The following is a 19,258-nucleotide window of genomic DNA, read 5'->3' as shown; positions in this document are numbered from 1 at the left end:
CCCATCAGTGCCCGAGCAGCCTTTCATTACCCATCCCACTTAATACCCACAATCTCTCCACAGCTCACTCGCTCCATCTCCACTGACCGAGCAGCGCAGGGACTGCTGTGTGCATTATTGGGATTCCTGATGCTTTCTCCCTGCCGGCACAGAGCTGCCTTTGGCTGCGTGCCCGACCCACAGCGCGCTGAGGACTGGCAGTCTGATGCAAGGCAGCAGCTGAGTGTGGACACACTGAGCCCAGGGCACTGCCAGCAGCTGCACAGAGCTGCAGGAAGAGGAGATGCATGCGCAAACACTGTGGTCACCCACCAAGAGGAGAGCACACACAGCAAGAGCAGTGACAGTGCTCAGCGTGCTGCTGGAGCTGCCGGCTGCTCCTGCAAATGGAGATTTGGGGGTTAGCTTTATTTTGAAGGAAGCAGCAGACCACGTGCAATTAGCAGATAGGCGCACTTTTAACGCTGTTCCTAACGAAGAAGGGCAATGAAAGCAAAACTGGCTTATAGATGAATGAAGTACTAATGTGCCAGGGAGAGCTTTCTTGGAAATGGAAGAACACATAAAGTACCTCTGAAGTTTCACTTCCCCCATACAACAACACACACCAGAAAGCCCAATCACAGCACACGGTGCATCCCCCAGCCCCTCACACCCTGCATGCTGTACTACACACTAGGACTTTCTACACTTCTATGTGATGTTGCATTACAGATTTTTATGAATTCTCAGAAAGTGATAAAAGGTTCCCAACTCCACAGCTAAAAACAGGAATTTTTGGGCACAGTGTTATAAGAGTTATTTTGCTGCTGGTAAACACTCGCTCCTTATTGTACAATACCAAACATAACACCAGAACTACTAAATGGAAGTCTTGACAACCATCACTGAGCAGTCAGGCAGGGCTGGATTCGGTGCTTCAGGTATATTCCCACACCACACCACCCAGGCACCTCAGTACCACCTGTATCAGTTCGGTCTAACGATGGGGAAGCTGTGGCAGTGACTTACCCCACGATGACTACAGCAGAAGAAAATACATAGAGATCTTCCGATCCTCAAGATCACACCACATCAGAGATGCACATCTACCAGATTACAGATATTACTCGTTGCTACAGATTTGCAGAAATGAGTCAGCGAGATACTACCATCTCACACCGCTTCCTCTTCTAATTTCTTCCTGGATTTGTGTGGCTAATTGTTTATTCCGAGTAAAAGCAAGCTAGAAACAGAACCACGTTCTTGCTCAAATACAGTGCACAGAACAGCACGCGCTGCCTTGAGCAGCCATCTCCTAGGAGTGCAGACCCCCACACCGCACCAAAGCCAGGCAGAAAAAAGAGCCAAAGCCTCCTGGGTTGGCCCAACAGTGCAACAAAAAACAGTAAATATTCCCCCCTATATCATGTTCTTTGTTAATCCCTGCGTAGTGACTCCCAGCAGCAGCAAGTCACAGGATCCCATCAACAGAAGGCTTTTTTTTGTGCTGGGACAGGGACAGCAGCACCCTGACACGTGGATCCAGCACCCAGAACTCTTTAAAGGTTTAGTGGGAACTTAGGAAGTGGCACAGGTTTAAGTTTGCTGCTTGAAAATCATCACCTGTACTAAGAATGCTGTGGGCACAGCAAATCAAAAAGGCAGAAGCAGCCACTTACAGTAAATACTGCAATAACAACTTAAAGAACCACAAGCTTTTCAGATTTCCTCAAAACAAACCACTTTGTGAGTATCACAAAAAGATGAATGGAAATGATCACTACGGCACAAGCACAAAAGCAGAGAGCTCTCCTACACGTGTTCATTTCAACAGCAGGCAGCGTTAACTCAGAATTGGCCGCCCTGGGACACACAGGGGCTGGCTTTGGGTTGGTGCCTGTTTGCTCTGCAGCTTCCCTGTTTACGTAGCTCCTTCCCTCTGCAGCAGCAGCCCGGGAGAGCTGGCTGTGTGCTGCTCAGTGCGGGGCGAGCAGCTCCGGCCAACAGCTACACGCGCCCTGCGGCTGGCTGGCTCCTGCTGCTGCTGCTGGGAGCTGCTCCTCCCAGCCTGGGGAAAGACCAGATAAGGTGGGACGTCATCTCAGAAGCTGCTTAAAATATACGTTTATATGGAGCCATTCCCAAACCTCTGGATGCCCAAAGTTGCTGTGTATATGACAAACACTTTTCAGTGTTTTAGAACATCCATCCCAGATGAGGCTCAGCCCTCAGTCCATCCCTGTTAGCCTCCTCCTGCCCAGTACAGTGCAGAGGTCCTGCAGGGCTGGGGCCAAACCTCCAGGCACATGTGCTTGCAGAAGGAAACCTGGCCACAAACGCCCTTTGTAAACAAGCGTGCTCATTTTGCAGCACTGGTAGAGCTCTTCCGTGGGGATTTCCACTGCAAGGCAGCATTCTGACACAGCACAGATCTGCTTTATTTCCTCTGGGACCTCCATGCTCGCATGAAGGTGTAAATCCAGCTTTACGGTCCTGATCTCAAACGCTCCCATCTGGCACTTCTGTCCTCACCACCACCAACAGCAGCTCTGTACCACGGTTTCAGCCTGCGGTGTTTGTACGCTTGCAGCCTCAACAACAGCTTTCCATCTTCCACATGAAACCAACAGTCACCAAACCCCTCCACAGTGCACACAAACATCAGCAAGACAGCTCCTTCACACCCTGCAACTCTCACACTGCGAGCCAGCACGAGATGTTTATGGAAAGACTGTTCCACAACAAGTTCACCACTTCTCCATCCCACCTGCTGCAGCAGCGCCCCAGCACACAACAGCCCTGCAGACAAGCACGTCAGGTACCTACACCCTGTTACTCTCCTATAGCAAGATAAAAGACCTGAAAATAAGTCTCTGAGGAGAACATTACACAGCCAAGTCTCACAAAGCTGGCCTGTCACAGAGCAGCAGAGCATGCCTATGCACAGAGCCCACTGCAAATGCAGGATCACAAATTACTTTTATTCTATTTTTTACTGCTATATAAACCAACAAAACCACCAGGGCGGTTCCACAAACGCACTCATCTGTTGGTTTAATAAGGCAGGCTCCAATGACAGAATTGGGAAGAACAGGTCTCCTTGTCCTGGAGGCAAGTTTGAAAAGCTGTCAGTAGACAGCAATGCACAGAAAAAAGGCAGTGGCTGTGGCAACAGCTTCATCTTATGCCTCTCCTGTGTTCGAGTGAGTCTTCTACTCAGACATATCCCACAGAAAAAAAGCACTCAAGAGCTAAACAGATAGACTGCAGGAGAACCTAGTCTGAACATGAAGTCTGCAAAGAAGCTGTGCAGCCTTTAACACAGAGCTCTTCTCCAGCACCTCCTTTTAACAGTGGGCTGGCTGCACCAACCTTGTCTTCATCAGTGGCCACTCCCCACACACCAAACTCTGCAGCCAGAGTCCAGCACAGCACAAGGCAACTGGGTTGTGCACATGCAAGTTCAGGGCACAATGGCTCCAGTGCCCTCCTACAGCCCCAGCAACAGCCATTCATCAACTGCTGCTGCTTTTAATTCAGATTGTTCGGGAAACTTGTAAACAAGACTTCACCATCCAGCAAAGGAGAGATGCATATTTGGTGTCTTGTCTACAAAGTGACTTATTTCAGGATGCATACAGACATGTGGAAAAAAAAAAGGACCCAGAACTCAAGGTAAGCAGTAAATCCTTCAGTGAGATGCTGTGAAGCGAGGTATGCGTATATCTCACCTAAGATTTTCTTTACTAAAGATATTCTAGGGGAAAAAGAAAACAACCAACAAACAACATAGATCAGTTTAACAGGTCTGTGCTGATTTCATCTGCAACACAGCCCATGCACTTAATCACTGTTTCTCAGAACTGGATGCATGGTGGGAATTGAACTTCTTTGTGGAAACAGGTGTGAGTGTTTGTGAGAGCTGCGCTTGGCTCTGCCTCGCTCCTGTTATAAATAGAAAGCGAGCTTCGTTAAAGCCTCTCTTCATTAAAACACTTCAGTTGTGGGATCTATTCTGTGCCACTTGAAGCCTGAATTTAACATACAAAAACCCACTTTTTTTCCCCCCATAATACACTTTACACAGTTGCTGAAAAGAGACTGCTTGCGTAACAGGCATTATGCAATTTCCCAAATAAATAATACCCTCGCAGGGGGGAAGATTACAAAGCCTCCAGATTTTCAAGGCTACAGATTTGGCTTTGGAAGCACAGTCCATAAGAAGCGCATGTCATCCCCAATCCTCCTGGGTGCCCACACCCAGAGATCCCATCAGGGACAGTGCCCCGCTGGGTGCAAACAAAGCAGCCCAGCAGAACACTACTTGCCACCACCGGTCTGCCTCTCAAGAATACAAAGGAAGTTAACATCAGCTAAAATACTCTGGCATGGATGCAGCTGCATTTTTAAAGCTATTCTTTGGTTTGATTTACTACTACTGCTGAGATGGTTTTATTATATCAGTAAGAAGAGATCAGAAAGAAAAAAAGACAAAACAGAAAAGCAACTTATTAGCCACCTTTTCCTCAGAGTACTATTGCCAGGACAAGCATAGCACACTATCCTGAGGAAGAAAGGAGGCCCGTTCAAAGTGGTTCAGATGCTGGAGCCCAGGGAGGCATCCAAACAGCCTCAGCACTGGAGCACAGAGGGACACAGAGCTGTGCAGGGCAGCATCCATCCTGCCAGCAGCACAGAAACTACACTTCCACGGCTGAGCTAATCAGTCATGTGCCAAACACAAGCAGCATTTATCTCCTCCAAACAGGAGACTTCTTAATTATCCAAGGTCAGCGGCAGTGAGTATTGAACAAACTGACACAGGGAACCCACGCAGACCCAGAACTGGAGGGTAGCAATGCCGCATCTCAATACTAAGTGGCTCTTTAAGACGTGGGAATTACTTTCTAAATAATCAATCAATACATTTGTTAAGGTGCCAATCTTAGAAGCCTTTATCAAGTTATGCACCAGGACAATTATTCTCTTTTTTAATTAACTAATATTTGGAGTACGGTGCAAAGCTTTAGACAACTAAAGTAAGCAAATGGCACCATTACACCAACCTTTTATCAGACTCCTTCAGCGTTACAGCAGCAGCTCAGCATTCGGATCACTGCATCCTCAGGACATTCACATTTGAGCTTGTCACAGAACAGCAGCTACTGGGGAAATCTCAAAGACCGTTTCAGCTTCCCCAAAACACAAGTGGTGAGGGGCTGTCAGAGCTTTACTAGCAATGCATAACACAAAGGCATACCACAATTTCCCTGAAATTTCTATTCAAAGGACCAACTACACAAACGCTCATTAGCCTCAGCCTCAAGAGCTGTTTCATGCAGCACCCATCATTACACAATAAAGGAAAATTTCTGCAACATAAAGGGAAACAACACATCCAAACTGAGAAGGATCCTTGGTTTGGTCCTGTGCTGATGACAGGGCATCAGGGAGGAGAAAAGGAATGGCACTAAGAGGTGCTGCCCCAAGACCTGGGACAGTACCAGGCAGCAGCCATACCCTGCCCTGACAGCTCAGCCTCTTGACCTGTCACTGCAAAGCCTCTGTGTGCCACTGAGTCCCCACCCCTTCACAGAGCAGTGTGATGGCCTCGCTCACAGCCTCCTCCTGCAGCTGGCAGAGCCGAGCATCTCACAGGTGGGACCACCTCCTACGCAGGAAGCAGCACATCATCATTAACACACACCATGCCCCAAGACCCAGTGGGCATCACTCCATCCCTCCCTTTGGGGCCACAGCAGCCACCAGACCAACCCCAGCAGTCCTGGAGCAGTCCCATGTGAAGCCTCACACATCTTTCCTAAGCGTGTGTTTTAACTCCAATGTGCCACACAAAGGAGGAAAAAACACGTCACTATGAGTTCATCCACCAACACAGCAAGGATTTCTGCCTGAAAGTTATCTCCAAATGAGCATGAAAAAACACATCTGTCCATTTTGCCCCCTCTCAAGGCATGACAAGGCTTCAGCCCATCACACCCTCCCTGGCAGAAGCTCTGTCTGCACCCTTTCCCCCACGCTCACAGCACCAACCTCCCTTGCAAGCTCCAACACAATTCTGCATGCATTATTTATCCCTCTTGCTAAGTCATGCAGTGGGATAATTACTTAACTATTGTAATGCTATTTTGCAATGGCTGTACTCTATTATTCTAATTGATTTTCATGGGATTGCTTTTGCTCCATGTTTTGAGCACAGGAACTTACATTCAACAAAATAAGAAGCTCACTTTTACACTCAGCTTTACGCCCATGAGCTGGAAGTCAGCACTGAATTGTTAGGAGAATATCAGTGTCTTTTCAGTAAAAGCAGTGTCAATAAACTGCTCCCATTCCTGCTCTCTGTCATGGGTTACCCTAAGCCATGACACTCTCCCTGCTAACAACCACAGAAAACACGAGGTGTTTTTTTCAGAAATCAAGTGAAACAAAGTTATTCACCAACTCACACAGTTATTAATCAGAAATCTTTTTCCTTACAAGAGAATTTCATTTGAGTTCAGCACGTTTGTATTCAGCAACAAAAACCTTGAGCCAAAACACGTTTGCACATCTCACTTAATTGAGCACACTGCATTACACTAAGAGAAACGCTCAGCTTCAGTCTGGGAGAGTTCTTACAGTAAAGGGCTGATTTTCTTCAGTGCTTTCCATATACTCAACACAATATAAGCTACACACCAGAGCAGCCCAAGTAAAGATTATTTAAGCCTCTTTATCCCCAGGATATTCTTCAGGCTATCCATGATTCAAGCAGTACTTGTTAAACTTTTGTGAGGAGATGAATGGGATTTCAAAAATCACCACAGTCCCAGCAGCTCAGGACAGGAAAGAAAACAACTTCAGCCTTCAGCCAGAAATTCTTCCAAGAGGAGCCATACTTGGAGCTGCTGAAGCTAAAACTCACCTGGCAGCTCTATGAGCAAAGGCACAGACACTGCTCAGCAGAAGGAACGTCATCGTTTTGGTCCATGTGAGCAATTGGAGGAAGATGAGAACTGTATTTGAACACTAACACCAAAACCAAGAACTTCTCCCTGCTGGCAGCAGAAGGAATACACTTCGGACAGATGAGACTCATTAAGAATTATGGCCCTGCAATATTGCATGAATATTTTGGAGTGCGCATTTTGTTTCCTCCCATGGAGTAACAAGAAGGGGTTTGACCCCAGTTTGATTACCATCTCTGACATGTATATTAACGCTAAAATGATAAAATCTGAAGCTTCATTGGTCTCAGCACTGTTCAAACTTCATAGGGTACCGGGATGACCGAGGCAATGAGAAATCCAAAGGGTTCTCTGCTTAACAGAATTTGTCCCTGGAGCTTCATTTAGGGCTTCATACAACACAATTCATTCCTTTCCTGGAACATAGCAAGACCACAAAAGATATCTTCAGTTTAATGCCAGCTTACTCCCTTTCTTTGCAGGAATCAGCCTCAGAGGTCTGATTCTGCTCTTGTAATTGCCAGCAAAGTGCTGCCCTGACTTCTGCAGCCCCTGGACATGATTCAGAGGAGCATGATGCAAACAACAGAAGGTCACTGTCTCCATGTGTCACCTACCTGTCGAACCACCGTGACATTTCAATGCTAGCACATTCAGAAATACAGTCACCAACTGCTATTAAACTAATTTCTTACAGCAGCATTCCACATCCCCACGCTCGTGCTTAAAAAGGCATTTCCTTATGCTGTGCACCATCGTGTAACAAAATACAAGGAAACCACAACACTCATGCCTGTGGCAGGCTTTTAGAAATGAGCAAGTGCTAAGTGCTACCCCTTAGGAAAAGGCTGAGAACTGGTAAAGAAACACAGCAGGTCCCTTATTGTGCACTGTTTTCCGTGCCTTGCTTGACAGCTCTGTGTCTGCAGAGCAGGTACCTGGCACGCACATGGATGTTCTACCACTCTGCACTGCTGACTTTGTATCTGCTGGTTAATGCGTAACTGGAAAAAAACGTCACCCTCTTCACACAGGTCAGGAAGCTGTTGTTTGTGATGCAGTTTCACTATCACTTTGAATGCTGGCTGAGTAATAGCAGACTCAGCACAGCCGTGTAAATTCCCAGTGCGTTTCAACCCGCAAATACAACCGAGGAATTGAGAAGAGGCACTCCTAGGTCTGAACTTGCAGTCCCACCTCACAGAGGTGCTTTCAAGCAATAATTGTAAATAAATGAGCTAATGAACCTGCAGATGCCCCAGCTGGTGCTCTGGCATTGCCACTTATCCCCACACAGAGCCCCCAGCCACAGGGACACTAGAACACCCATCTGAACGCCGGCATCCTCCTGACCTTGTGAGTGAAGCAACTTGCAACCAACTTGAGTCACATCCGGCAACAAGTGCTTCTAATTAATGATTCTTAATCGCTCCCAGAGTACTACATTCCCACACCCATGCTGAAGAGTGTTCTTCACTGCTGTCCTACATGTGAAACCAAGGAGCTCTGACAACCCAATGCCTTCAGTAACACAGCTGTGCCATACCACCTGAATTCTTCATAACTTAACTTGACCCCCCACATGCTGTATGTACCCCATCCCCCTGAGCAACGCTCCTCAATACCACTTCCAGACATAGTGACACTGTCACCAGAGCCACAGGAAAGCCTGACTTGCTCTCTGCTGCAGAATGCAGACACATATGCAGGGACTCCATTCAGCCTGGCATGCCATAGGAACATACAAGCATACAGAAGAAGAAATAGATAAGGGTGCATCCTTCCCACAGCAGAGTTCATCCCTCATGGTGCTTTAGGGATGAACAACTCTGCTGAGAATGGGAGAATCCCACCTAAGGATTTTTCTCTACAGACATTCTGGCATTTCTAAAGACCAAAAACAACGACCGGAAAAACTGCCAACAGTTTGAGCCACAGACCATAATAAGAATTAATAAATAACAGGGGAGCAGCTTTTAGGAGTGCAGCTCTGTCCCCCAAAGTTCTATGCCCATTCCCATTGCAGCCACGTGAACACACTGCCCATTTCTAACTGGCATCACACAGCAGCATGGGCACCTCCGTGCTAGGGATGCTGACAATTTCACCCCATAACTCCATGTGCAGAAGAACACACAATACTTGATTGAATTATAGCATACCTTTCTCACTGACAACAGCAGTCTTGCTGCAGAAGATGTAACCTAGGTAAATTAGCCCCACTTTACTTCCTTGTTGCAATAAGGCAATGAGACACTTCTATATGACCTCGCTCTTTCAGTACTTCACTTCCCCGACAACAGCAGAACCCTATTCCACGAGCTCCTTAGCAGGTGTGGATGGAGCACCTAACACAGGCATAAATTTCCTGGGCAGGCTCAAGCAGACAGCAAATACAAGCAGACAGACTAAAGAATGGCAGCTTGAGGACATTCAGGAAGCTCATTTCCTAAAGGTGACTCCCAGCTCCTTTTACATAGACTCAGATCACCCCAATGCTACGTAACCACTGGCACCTGCAAAGGGAATCGCAGAACCATTAAAGCTATCAAATACCTCCAAGATCCCCATCACTGGGGATCACCATCCAAGCCCACCATCACTGTGCCCATAATGGTTTCCCTCAGTGCACATTCCCTGGACACCCCCAGGGACGGTGCCTCTACCACCTATTGAAGTGAGAGACAGCACACATCCTTCTGTGTGTTTCTCCACCACATCCAGAATATCATGGGGGGGAAAATAAATAAATAAAGTAAGGAGGAATTCTCTTCAATTAACAGCTTCCCCACAAAACCTGCAGCTCTATGGCCATCTTCCTCACACAGCACTTCTGCATCCTCCATCCACCTCTGTGATTTGGCTGTGTTAAATTGCACATGAATTACCCAGACGTCGTTCCACCCGCACAAAAATAATTTAGCTCAGGAAAAGTATTTCAAGATTATAATCAGTCTCACGTTTGTCTACTCAACAATATAAATCTGAAGCAGGCAGCTTTATCTCAGCAAGATATTTTGTCTCACTTAGCACCTCTGCGTGTTACAGGCAATCCATCATCACTCAGAGATCCCAAAGAGCACTCTGCTTCAGGAAACACGTCCAAACATTTACTCCTTGTTTACCCCTAAACAGAACCCAAAACTGGCTTGGTTTACTGCCACTGGATCTGAAGACAACCAACCAGACAAGATCCTAAAGCCGGAGTATCCGCAGCTCCCGGACACACTCAGACACTAAGCTGCAGATAGGTTTTTTTTGGTAGTTTGCACCTCCACATAGCAAGTGACATAAAGCATACGCTGCGCTTGCTTAAATATGGCACATCTCAGCTCTCAGCAAATTGCTGTGAAGTGTGGGCTTCGGGACGTACAGCCGTCAGAAAGCTAAAATCAATTTAAAAAAATCAGAAGGTTTTTGCAGCACACAGCTACACGTGTTTCTGTCTGAGCCCTGCAGCACGGGCTGCTCCACAACCCCAGGGCAGCCCCTCGAGCCAGGCAATGCTCTTCTCACAGCCACCCACCTGCTGTCAGGATCCGTGCTTTAAGTCCGTACCCTCCTTCCCATGCTCTTCCAGCAGGACCTATTGCTACACAATAAGCAAGGTCCCAGATGTAGCCCTCTGTTGTGAGCAGGCCAGCAAGCAGCAATGCCTTATGGCTGAGCCACTCAGCATCACACCACTTCCAACGCTCAGCTGACAACGGATTTGTTAGTATCCCAATTAGCGCTCTGCTACAAAGAACACGCTCCTAATTAGCAGCTGGCTTATGGGAAGAACAGAAGCAAAGGCTTGGCCATATCTCCAGACATAACCAGGAGTTTAAATGGATTCATGGCTTACAGGTAGGAAATCAAAGTATTTAGAATGTGGAACCTCCAAGAGGAACCTGCACACATACAACACGGGCACTGTCACCTCACTCCAGTAATCCTGACATCTGCTTACAGAATGAATGCAATTTGCAATATCTGCAGTCTGCTTGGTTTTTTTTTAAACAGCATCTTAATTAAAGACAAGGCAGCAAGTGACAGCAGCGTGCCCTCACCTGTCTGAAATACACATGCTGTTTAAGTGCTCCTGAGCCATCCTGCAAAATCACCTCCCTCTGGAAATGCCCAGATTTCTCCTTCTGCCTTGGGAGGAGAGCAGTTTAAAGAGATGAAAAGCACAGCCGCAGGACGCAGCCACAACTACAGTGCGTGTGAATCTGATTTCAGGTCAGAGCTGTGTTATGAAACTCTGGCGCACCTTGCAAGTGACCTACATTGTGGAACTGAAACCCACTAACCTACAGAACCACCTGAAAGCCCACAAAATAGGTCAGCGGGTTTCCTGGTAGGAAGGCTCACACAGACAAAAAGGCCTGCATGTAATGGAGAACACAGAGCATGTCCTTTGCCCAGCTAACGCATGCTGCCAAGTCTACCTCTCACCATGATGCTGTATTTGTGTGCAGGCAACAACTTCGATTTGTAAAAACGGAAGCCACTGCCTGTCCTTCCAAGTCTGGAAGCAGGGAGAAGAGGAGCAGCACTGCAGCAAGAGAACACCAACAGCAACGCTGTTCAATTCCCACTCCACACAAGGGGAGCAGACACCTGATTCATAGCCTGCAGCCAACTAGCCTGGAGTTATGGCAGAGGCATCCAAGCACAAAAGCTGGAGTGAGCCAACCAAAATAACTCATCTAGCCCTCAGCACACTGCCTGACACCTTTCATCCCTCAGGGGCTGTGGGTCACACGCATTGTTTGCACAGACCTAATAATTCAGCCCCAATAGAGCTCCCCAGCTCCGAGGGTTGCTGGGAACATTAACACGCAGCACAGGACAGTAAGTCAAGATCTTGCACGAGTCAAAGGTGTCCACAGAGAACTGCTCTTTGCATCCACCACTTCCTCAGGGCAACCCTGTACAAAAGCTTTTCTATTTCCAGTTCAGACAAGGCTCCGTGTGCTTGATGAAGCCACACCGGGACACAAAACCCACACATTGAACTTGCAGATGTACAGCCCTTCCACGGGCAGCTGACAGGAGCATGAAACAATCCTCTCAATACAAGGCAGGCACACAGAGAGTCACCCTGCATTCTTCTGCCTACAAGCCATCCATGCGGACCTGCAGAGAAGGAGCTCACTGTCCCAGGGAGCCCAGCAGTAGCAGAGCTGCATGCTCCCTCCTCCTACATGCACATGCATGCTTTGACTTGGATTCCTGGCTCCAAAAAAAGCAGCCTATAGAGAAAGGAGAAAATAAATAATACCCACACTGGGTGTTATCAGTGACAGATTAACATGCTCAGTGCTGCAGTTTATCAATCAGACCTTTACACCGTCTCCAAAGAAATTAGGGATAGATCTTTAAACCCTCCAATATGCCATCATTTAACCCAAACAGGCATTCTGCATGAAAGCTATAATACACTTTATCCACACTAAACACTTTACTACACTGTTAAATATGCTCTTTTCCTTCCCTAATACAAAAGCATCACAATAGGTATAGTTAAAACTCCTCACTAGGATCTTGAGGAGCAGAAACAGTAGAAGAAAAGTGAGCCTCAGCAGCTAACATAGAGCCTATGGCATCTGTCACCTACCATACTTCAAGTACCCAAACTTGAAGACTACAGCTCAGCGTTATCTCAAGATGCTACACATCAACAGAGGATCCTCCCCACGTGGAATGAACCCAGAGGTGTTGAAGCCCAAAAGAAAATCTGAGATTGGGGTAACCAGATCATTAACACCAGACCTGAACACCAGCAAAGAGCAAACCAGGACACGGCTCTCACTTCTTCCCAGCTGCCAAAGCACAGGAGCCTGATCCTATGCCAGTTTTGTGCTTGCACCGGGATGACAGATAATAGATGATCTGCAGCTGAAGAGCTTCATCCGCTCAGACAGAGCCTAACAGACCAACTCTAGGCTGGTTAAAACAGCAGCTGAATCCGTACCAGTAACAGTTTATAACTGATGCAGGCTGATGCATTTGAAGTGCAACAACGTAAGTCACAAAGTCAAGCAGTGTATCACCAAACCACAGCCTGAGAACTCAGGTCTTGCTGTGAACAATCAGCACTTTCTGCTTGTAAAATGCTAGATTCGCAGAAGGCTCCTCCTATTTTTAGCTCCCACACCAGTGAGGGTTTGCCAAACCTAGTAAAAGTGCTCTTCAACTACACATTCAGAAAGTACCAGCCAATCAGTTTCAGACAGTGCTGGTAAATAAGATACGAGAAAACTGAGGTCTGAAGAACTCCCTGAACGTTGACAAACATTTACCAAACACGTACTGTGAATTCCAGCAACTGAAATGACCGAGGCAGAACCATGCTGTTCTCATCCCCTACCAGCAGTCAGCCCCCGAGGCCACACACCCCCAGACCCACAAGGACACCTGCAGGGCTCCAGGCTCACACAGACCCCACCAGCTGCCACTGAATTGCAACCACCAGTGGGATGAGCAAAGATGATTTCACTCCTGTCCTAACCAGTCAATTAGCAAGGTTAATATCCTAGAGCAGAAGCACCAAGTTCCCCTCCCCCAACAGCTTTTTTTCCAGAAGAGGCAGATACTCAATTTTCATAGAGAATAACCCACATAAAAGGCCAGGCACGATGACAAAATAAAGCCCATCCTAATGTGAGAGAAAGACATTTAACATTAAAGGACTGAATGAAAACCACTTTGTTTCTAACCTACACCACAGCTACACACCAGCAGGCATTCTTAAAAGAGCAGCCCTGCTAATAGGCAGCGAATAAGCAGGGCATGTATCAGTTCTGCAGAGGTCAGGATCAGAAGCGATTCCTCATTCCAGGAATAGCAGGGCTATCTGGTGTCTATTCTGGTCAGCCCAGCCCGGGTACAGAGCAGGAGAGCACTCGGCAGTGGGGCACAGCAGTGGCTTGTGTTCTGCAAGGTGTGAGCACAGCTACCGCGGACATGTAAAGCAAACTCCTGGGGAAGTGATGGGGAGTGAAGGCCAGCATCCAGACACTTGTTTCACACGGGACAAAACGCATTTTAAAGTTGTACTGACTAGGTTTGGCTTGGTGTCCCAAAAACAGGGATGGCAGAAGAACGAAAACCCAACGACGTAAACTCCTGGAGTGCTCCACAATGAAATGGACATTCAAATCAGCCTATGCAATCCCCAAACCATGTGCTTTGGGCACACACACAGATACCAGCAACAAGTACACAGGAATACTTACATTCCTTCCAGAGGACACAGACACTGCAACTTGCCTTTCTATTTACAAGGTTTTTTTTTTTATTGCACGTCAGACATCTAATTGCTGCTCGCACACCTTCAGGTGATGATTTTCAGAGCATTTCTCTGTAATCAAGGCACATTTACAATAAAGGACACAAAGTTCAGACAATGAAAGTGCTTATCTTGAAGTCAGACACATGGGAACATCAGAGAAGCTCCCACCTCCACTGCTGATACATTTACCAAAAGGAAAACTTGAGAAAACAGTTTCTCTGTGAAATACAGGGACATCCCACTCTGCAGTAAAGCCTTAAAGTCACACCTGGAGAAGAGGCAGCTCCAAGCAGTGCAGAGGAACACGACATATCTGAACCAACAGAGAAGGAATGGGGGAGTGAGAATGTCGTGACGCCTCACGCAGGGACATACAACTCCTTTTAACAGGGAATACAAGGCCAAACACAGCCTAACATTCTCAGGAAAACCAAAGTAAACTTTTCTTCCATGCTGAAGAGGGAATGGGAAAGGAACGTGTGTTGGTGGAGCAGGGCTCCTGGCAGCAGCTTAATTCCATCCCTCTGCATTCAGGAGCAGACGGCCTCCAGCAGAGCAACCACCCGAGCAGCACAGCACACACGTGGGAACAGTGACAGCAGCAGCTCCTGAGCCACTGCACCAATGCAGAAACCTCCAGGAAAGAAAATGATTGCAAAGCCCAGCAAGCACGTTGCCATTACTCATTCCCAAGCTGGCCAATTAAACTGTCACCTCACTGAACTGGATGTTGTGGCGCTGAACACAGCTTGCATCTTTGCTGCTATCCTCACAGAAGGAACACTTCAGAAAATCTCAGTGTGCTCCACACTCTACGTACTCGGCCAGAGTGGAGTTTAACCATAAAAAGCAAGAACAGAGTTAGGGAAAGCGAGTCAGTGACAACCCATACCAAGATCCAATACTCAAGTAAATACTACAGGTTTAGTATAATGTTTGCACAACTGCTCCGTACCTTCTTACTGTAATTACAGCTCCTTTCCTGAGATAGGGATAGTTGGAGCTGAGAAAGTCCAGCTCATCAAGGGTGCCAGCCCCCCTCCCTCACACAGCACAGCAATGGGACAAAGCCTGAGAACACAGACACAGTAAGAACTGCTAACAGCCTAACTAGTTCTCAGGTAGGAGATTTGTCAGCCAAAACTCTACAGCAAAGAACGGATTCTATGGGGGAGGAACAGGTCGTATCAGATCTTCATAGAAATGCTGGGCACCCTGTAATTTCCCACTCAGATCTGATGAAAACAAGTTGCCTCATCACATCCATGATGCTCTTCTTTCACTTGGGTTTTTTAGAAAGCGCATTTGGTAAGTTTCTTATAAATGCTATCAAGGTGAACCTTACTGATGTAAGGCAGTTTCAGATGGGGATAAGTACCATCAACTTGTTATATTACAACTCAGAAGTCGAGCTCATCGTGTTTCAGGTAATAAATTATCAATCACAACTCACGAGGTCTCCTTACATCAGTCATTCATTTAAAAAATCCTGATGAATTTCCCAGCCATCGACTCGTTCATCACACACAGTAACAGAGCAGAACCACAACAGAGCTCTCTCACCCCCACCCTTCCCATCATACAACTGAATGTTTTGAGCGAACTTCTCATTTATCCATAAATGACATAAATATGCAAGGAGGCATGATGGTCCATTGAGTATTTTAAATACTTTCCCCAATTCTACAAACAAAAGCAATTTAGAAAGCGGTAAAAATGAATAGAAAGCTGATGAATTAAATGAATTAAAATTAGAAGCCATTCATAAGTGTCTATAAAAAAAGCTGAACAGACACAGCATTGCAGACCCATGGATCACATCTGCAAGCAAGGCTGTAGTTGTTAACATGAACCGTGAATTGCTTTCCCTCTGAAGAGCCCTTTAGAAGACAAAACCTTCTTACTATCTCAACAAACCTTTTGAAATTTCTCATTTAAAAAGGAGGAAAAAAAAACCATAAAGCTTCTGCTCTCCAAAGGAGCATCAGTATGGTGGCCAAATGAAAACGATCCGGTATGATACCAGCCACACTCCATGTGGACTCCTACATCTCATTAGGACTCCCCTCCTACAAACACTCTGCACATGCTCCACGTTACTCTGAGTGCTCTCAGTGATTGCAGGGCTCCGTGCCGCGCTGGAGCAGCACAGTTTGTACCTGAAGCTGCAGGACCGACGTGTTTTACCTGCATCAAGGTAAAGCCAGGAGAAGAGAAACCCACAGCACTCAAGCATGCTTTGAAGGTTCAGCTGTATGACAAAACAAGAACCAACAAAGCTAGAGAAGAATCAGATCTACACATGTACAGAGTGCTGCTGTCCCGAGAGCTGGACTGCATTCAACGACATGAAATAACTTTGAAGCTCAACATCTCAGCATATTCTTGTAAACAGTAGGGCTAGCTGCAATCAGCGCACAGTGAACGCCACATCCTATGACTGTAACTCAGAGAGCTTCGACGGCCCAAAAGCATGCACCCCATTAAAAACACCACCACTTCACGCTGCTTAAAGCACAGGCAAACAACAACCAACAACACCGTGATTTCCTTTGTCGATCCCATCAAGACACTCAACTCGCAAGAACAGCCTGCCCATGGCAGCACCACAACACACTGCTTCATCCCAAGAAGGAAAAGGACGATGCTTCCCACAAGGCACATCTAACAGACCACACCGCCCTGATGGAGAGAGGAGTAACATGAACCAAATACGGGACATGCACATTCAGGAAAGGGAAATCAGGAGACAACACTGTACAACAAAACAGAAGAAGAACTCTATGTGCCTGTTTTAGCACCACTTGGTCCTTTTGGAACAGGCTTTTTGAACCAACTAACTGGGAGAGTACAATCCGGGGGGTTGGGGAGTTAAATTAACCGCTCCATGTCAGCTTCACAACCGCACAAAGTTACTCAGGAGAAGGCAGACAGTTCAAGCGTTCTGAAACAAACTCCATCTCCACAACAGCCAATCCCTTCCAGGCGACAACAGGCAGCGATCAACACCTCTGGGTGGGAGCTGTGCTCTGGTGCCATCTGCGGTCCCAGCTGCCACCCTCCTCACTCCTTAACCCCTAGTTATTGTCACTCTTGCACAACACACAGGTACATCCCCCCCTAAAGCCATCTGCCCTAAAACACCATCTGAGCGCTCCTGGCTGCCTGCAGAGCTTTAAGAGCTCTTTCTCAAAACAGCAACAGAAAAGCGGAGAACAAAAAGATTCAGGTCGCAGCCACAGAACATGCTTCCTGGGGATAATTAAGCGCTTGAAAGAGAATTTTTAAAAACCACACTATTTCAAATGGGGACAGCTGGAGCACGTCATGGGGGGTTACACACAACCGGGAGCAGGGAGCTGCAAAACCAACCACTCTGTGCGATGAAACATCAGGAGAGGTGCGGCATACCTGGTCGAGGTGCCTTTCCGGACATCGCAGATGCTGCATTTGAAGGCTTCGGCGCTGTTTCTGAAGGTGCACACGCTACAATCCCAAAAGCCTTCGTCGGCTGCAGGTTTGGCTTGCCTCTTCGGCCTGGAGGAGGGAGGGAGAAGCGTTGTGTGTGTGTGTGTGTGTGTGCGTGCGTTTGGGGAGGAGGAGAAAAGCAGCAGGAGGAGGAGAGAGAGAGAGAGAGGAGGAGGAGAGAAAGAAAACACACACATTAGAGACCATATTACTGAGCCCTGAAAACCCAGCGCTTTCTCCGCTCGCCCCACGGCTCCCTAACGCGGCCCGAGCCCGGAGCTGCGGCCCCGCTCCGCTCCCCGGGAGGGCCGCGCCGCGCTGCCCCGGCCCCGCCGGGAGGGCCGCTCCGAGCCCCGGGGCGGGGGCAGCGGCGAGCGGGGGCCGTCTCCCCCTCGCCCTCCTTTTTCGGAGGGGCGGCGTGGCGGAGAGTTGGAAGGCCGGGAGGCGTGTTCGGCGCCCGCCCGCCGCCTCCACCTTGTTAAATCTCCCTTTGTCTGGGAGAAGTGAGTGTGCGGGGCGGGAGTGCGTGTGCGAGCCGAGCCGCCATGGCTGCTGCTCTCACACCAGATCAGCCCGGCACCGGCGGGGAGAGCCGCGCACACTTCTTCTTCTCCTCCTCCTCCTCCTCCTCCCCCCGCTCCGCGCTCCCTCCATCTTAGCCGCCTCCCGCCCGAGTCCCGCACCTGGCGCCGAGGCGAGGCCGGGCCGCCCCTCCCGCACTCCCTCCCTCCATCTTAGGGCGCCCCTCCGCCGCCGCTCCCCCCGCCCCACGCGCCCGCAGCGCGGGGCCTACAGCCGCCATCCCCGCACACGGCAGCGCCGGGCCGGGTCCCCCTCCCTTCCTTCCCCCCCCACTCTCCCTCCATCTTAGACACCGCTCCCCGCCCGCCCCCGCGCCCCCCCAGCTCACCTGGTCGGGCTCTTCTTGTCGCCCATGACCATGGATCGGGGCCGCCCCTGCCCTGCGCACAAAGAAAGCCGCGAGGGAGGAGGGCGGGCGGAGGGGAGGGGGGGAGAGAGGGGGACGGGGCTGCCTCCGGCCGGCGGGCTCCGGCTGCCGCTCACCCCCGCGCCGCCGCCGCTCCTGCCGCTGCCAGGCTCCGCTCCAGACTAGCAGCGCAGCGCAGCCCGGCGCCCTCCCTCCTCCTCCGCCTCCGCCTCCTCCTCCTCCCCGCGCCGCTCCGGCGGGCGGAGCTCTCCGCCGCGCCGCGGCCAATGGTGGCGGCCCCGCCGCCGGCCCTGAGCGGGGAGCGCCCCCCGCGCCGCGGCCGCCCCGACGGGTCTCTCTCTCCCCCCCGCCCCGTCCCAGCCCCGCGGCCCGGCCCTGCCCCGCCGGAGTCCCCCGGCTCTCTCCGCCCGCCGCCCGTCGGAGCGCACCGCGGGAGGAGGGGATGGGTTTCGTGCGGGCGGAGGCGACCCCTTCCCTTCCCTTCCTCCTCGCGGGGCTCCCGCGGGTGGGGCGGCCCCGGAGGCCCTGCCCGCCTCGCGGAGGTGCGGGTGGCGGCGTTGGCCGTCGGGCAGAGGAGCTGCGTGCCCGTTCCGAGCGCCGGGGAGG

The 19,258-nt window shown here is 49.2% G+C and overlaps 1 protein-coding gene across 1 annotated transcript in view; it reads right to left on the bottom strand.

Annotated features, from left to right (window-relative positions):
- RYBP (RING1 and YY1 binding protein) overlaps nt 1–18,910 on the bottom strand; it is a 34,870-nt gene extending 15,960 nt beyond the window's left edge. The window contains exons 1-2 of the mRNA XM_072347636.1: nt 18,614–18,910; nt 17,647–17,772 (exon numbers count right to left, since the gene is read on the bottom strand). Coding sequence (XP_072203737.1) covers nt 17,647–17,772; nt 18,614–18,645 — 158 coding nt within the window. The 5' untranslated portion in view covers nt 18,646–18,910. The remainder of the gene's footprint in view (nt 1–17,646; nt 17,773–18,613) is intronic.
- Between the last annotated feature and the right edge of the window lie 348 nt (nt 18,911–19,258).

Source organism: Excalfactoria chinensis, chromosome 12 (genome assembly GCF_039878825.1).
Source record: "Excalfactoria chinensis isolate bCotChi1 chromosome 12, bCotChi1.hap2, whole genome shotgun sequence".
NCBI lineage: Eukaryota > Metazoa > Chordata > Aves > Galliformes > Phasianidae > Excalfactoria > Excalfactoria chinensis.
Note: the sequence above shows the minus strand (reverse complement) of the source record. Positions and strands in the feature narration are given on the sequence as shown.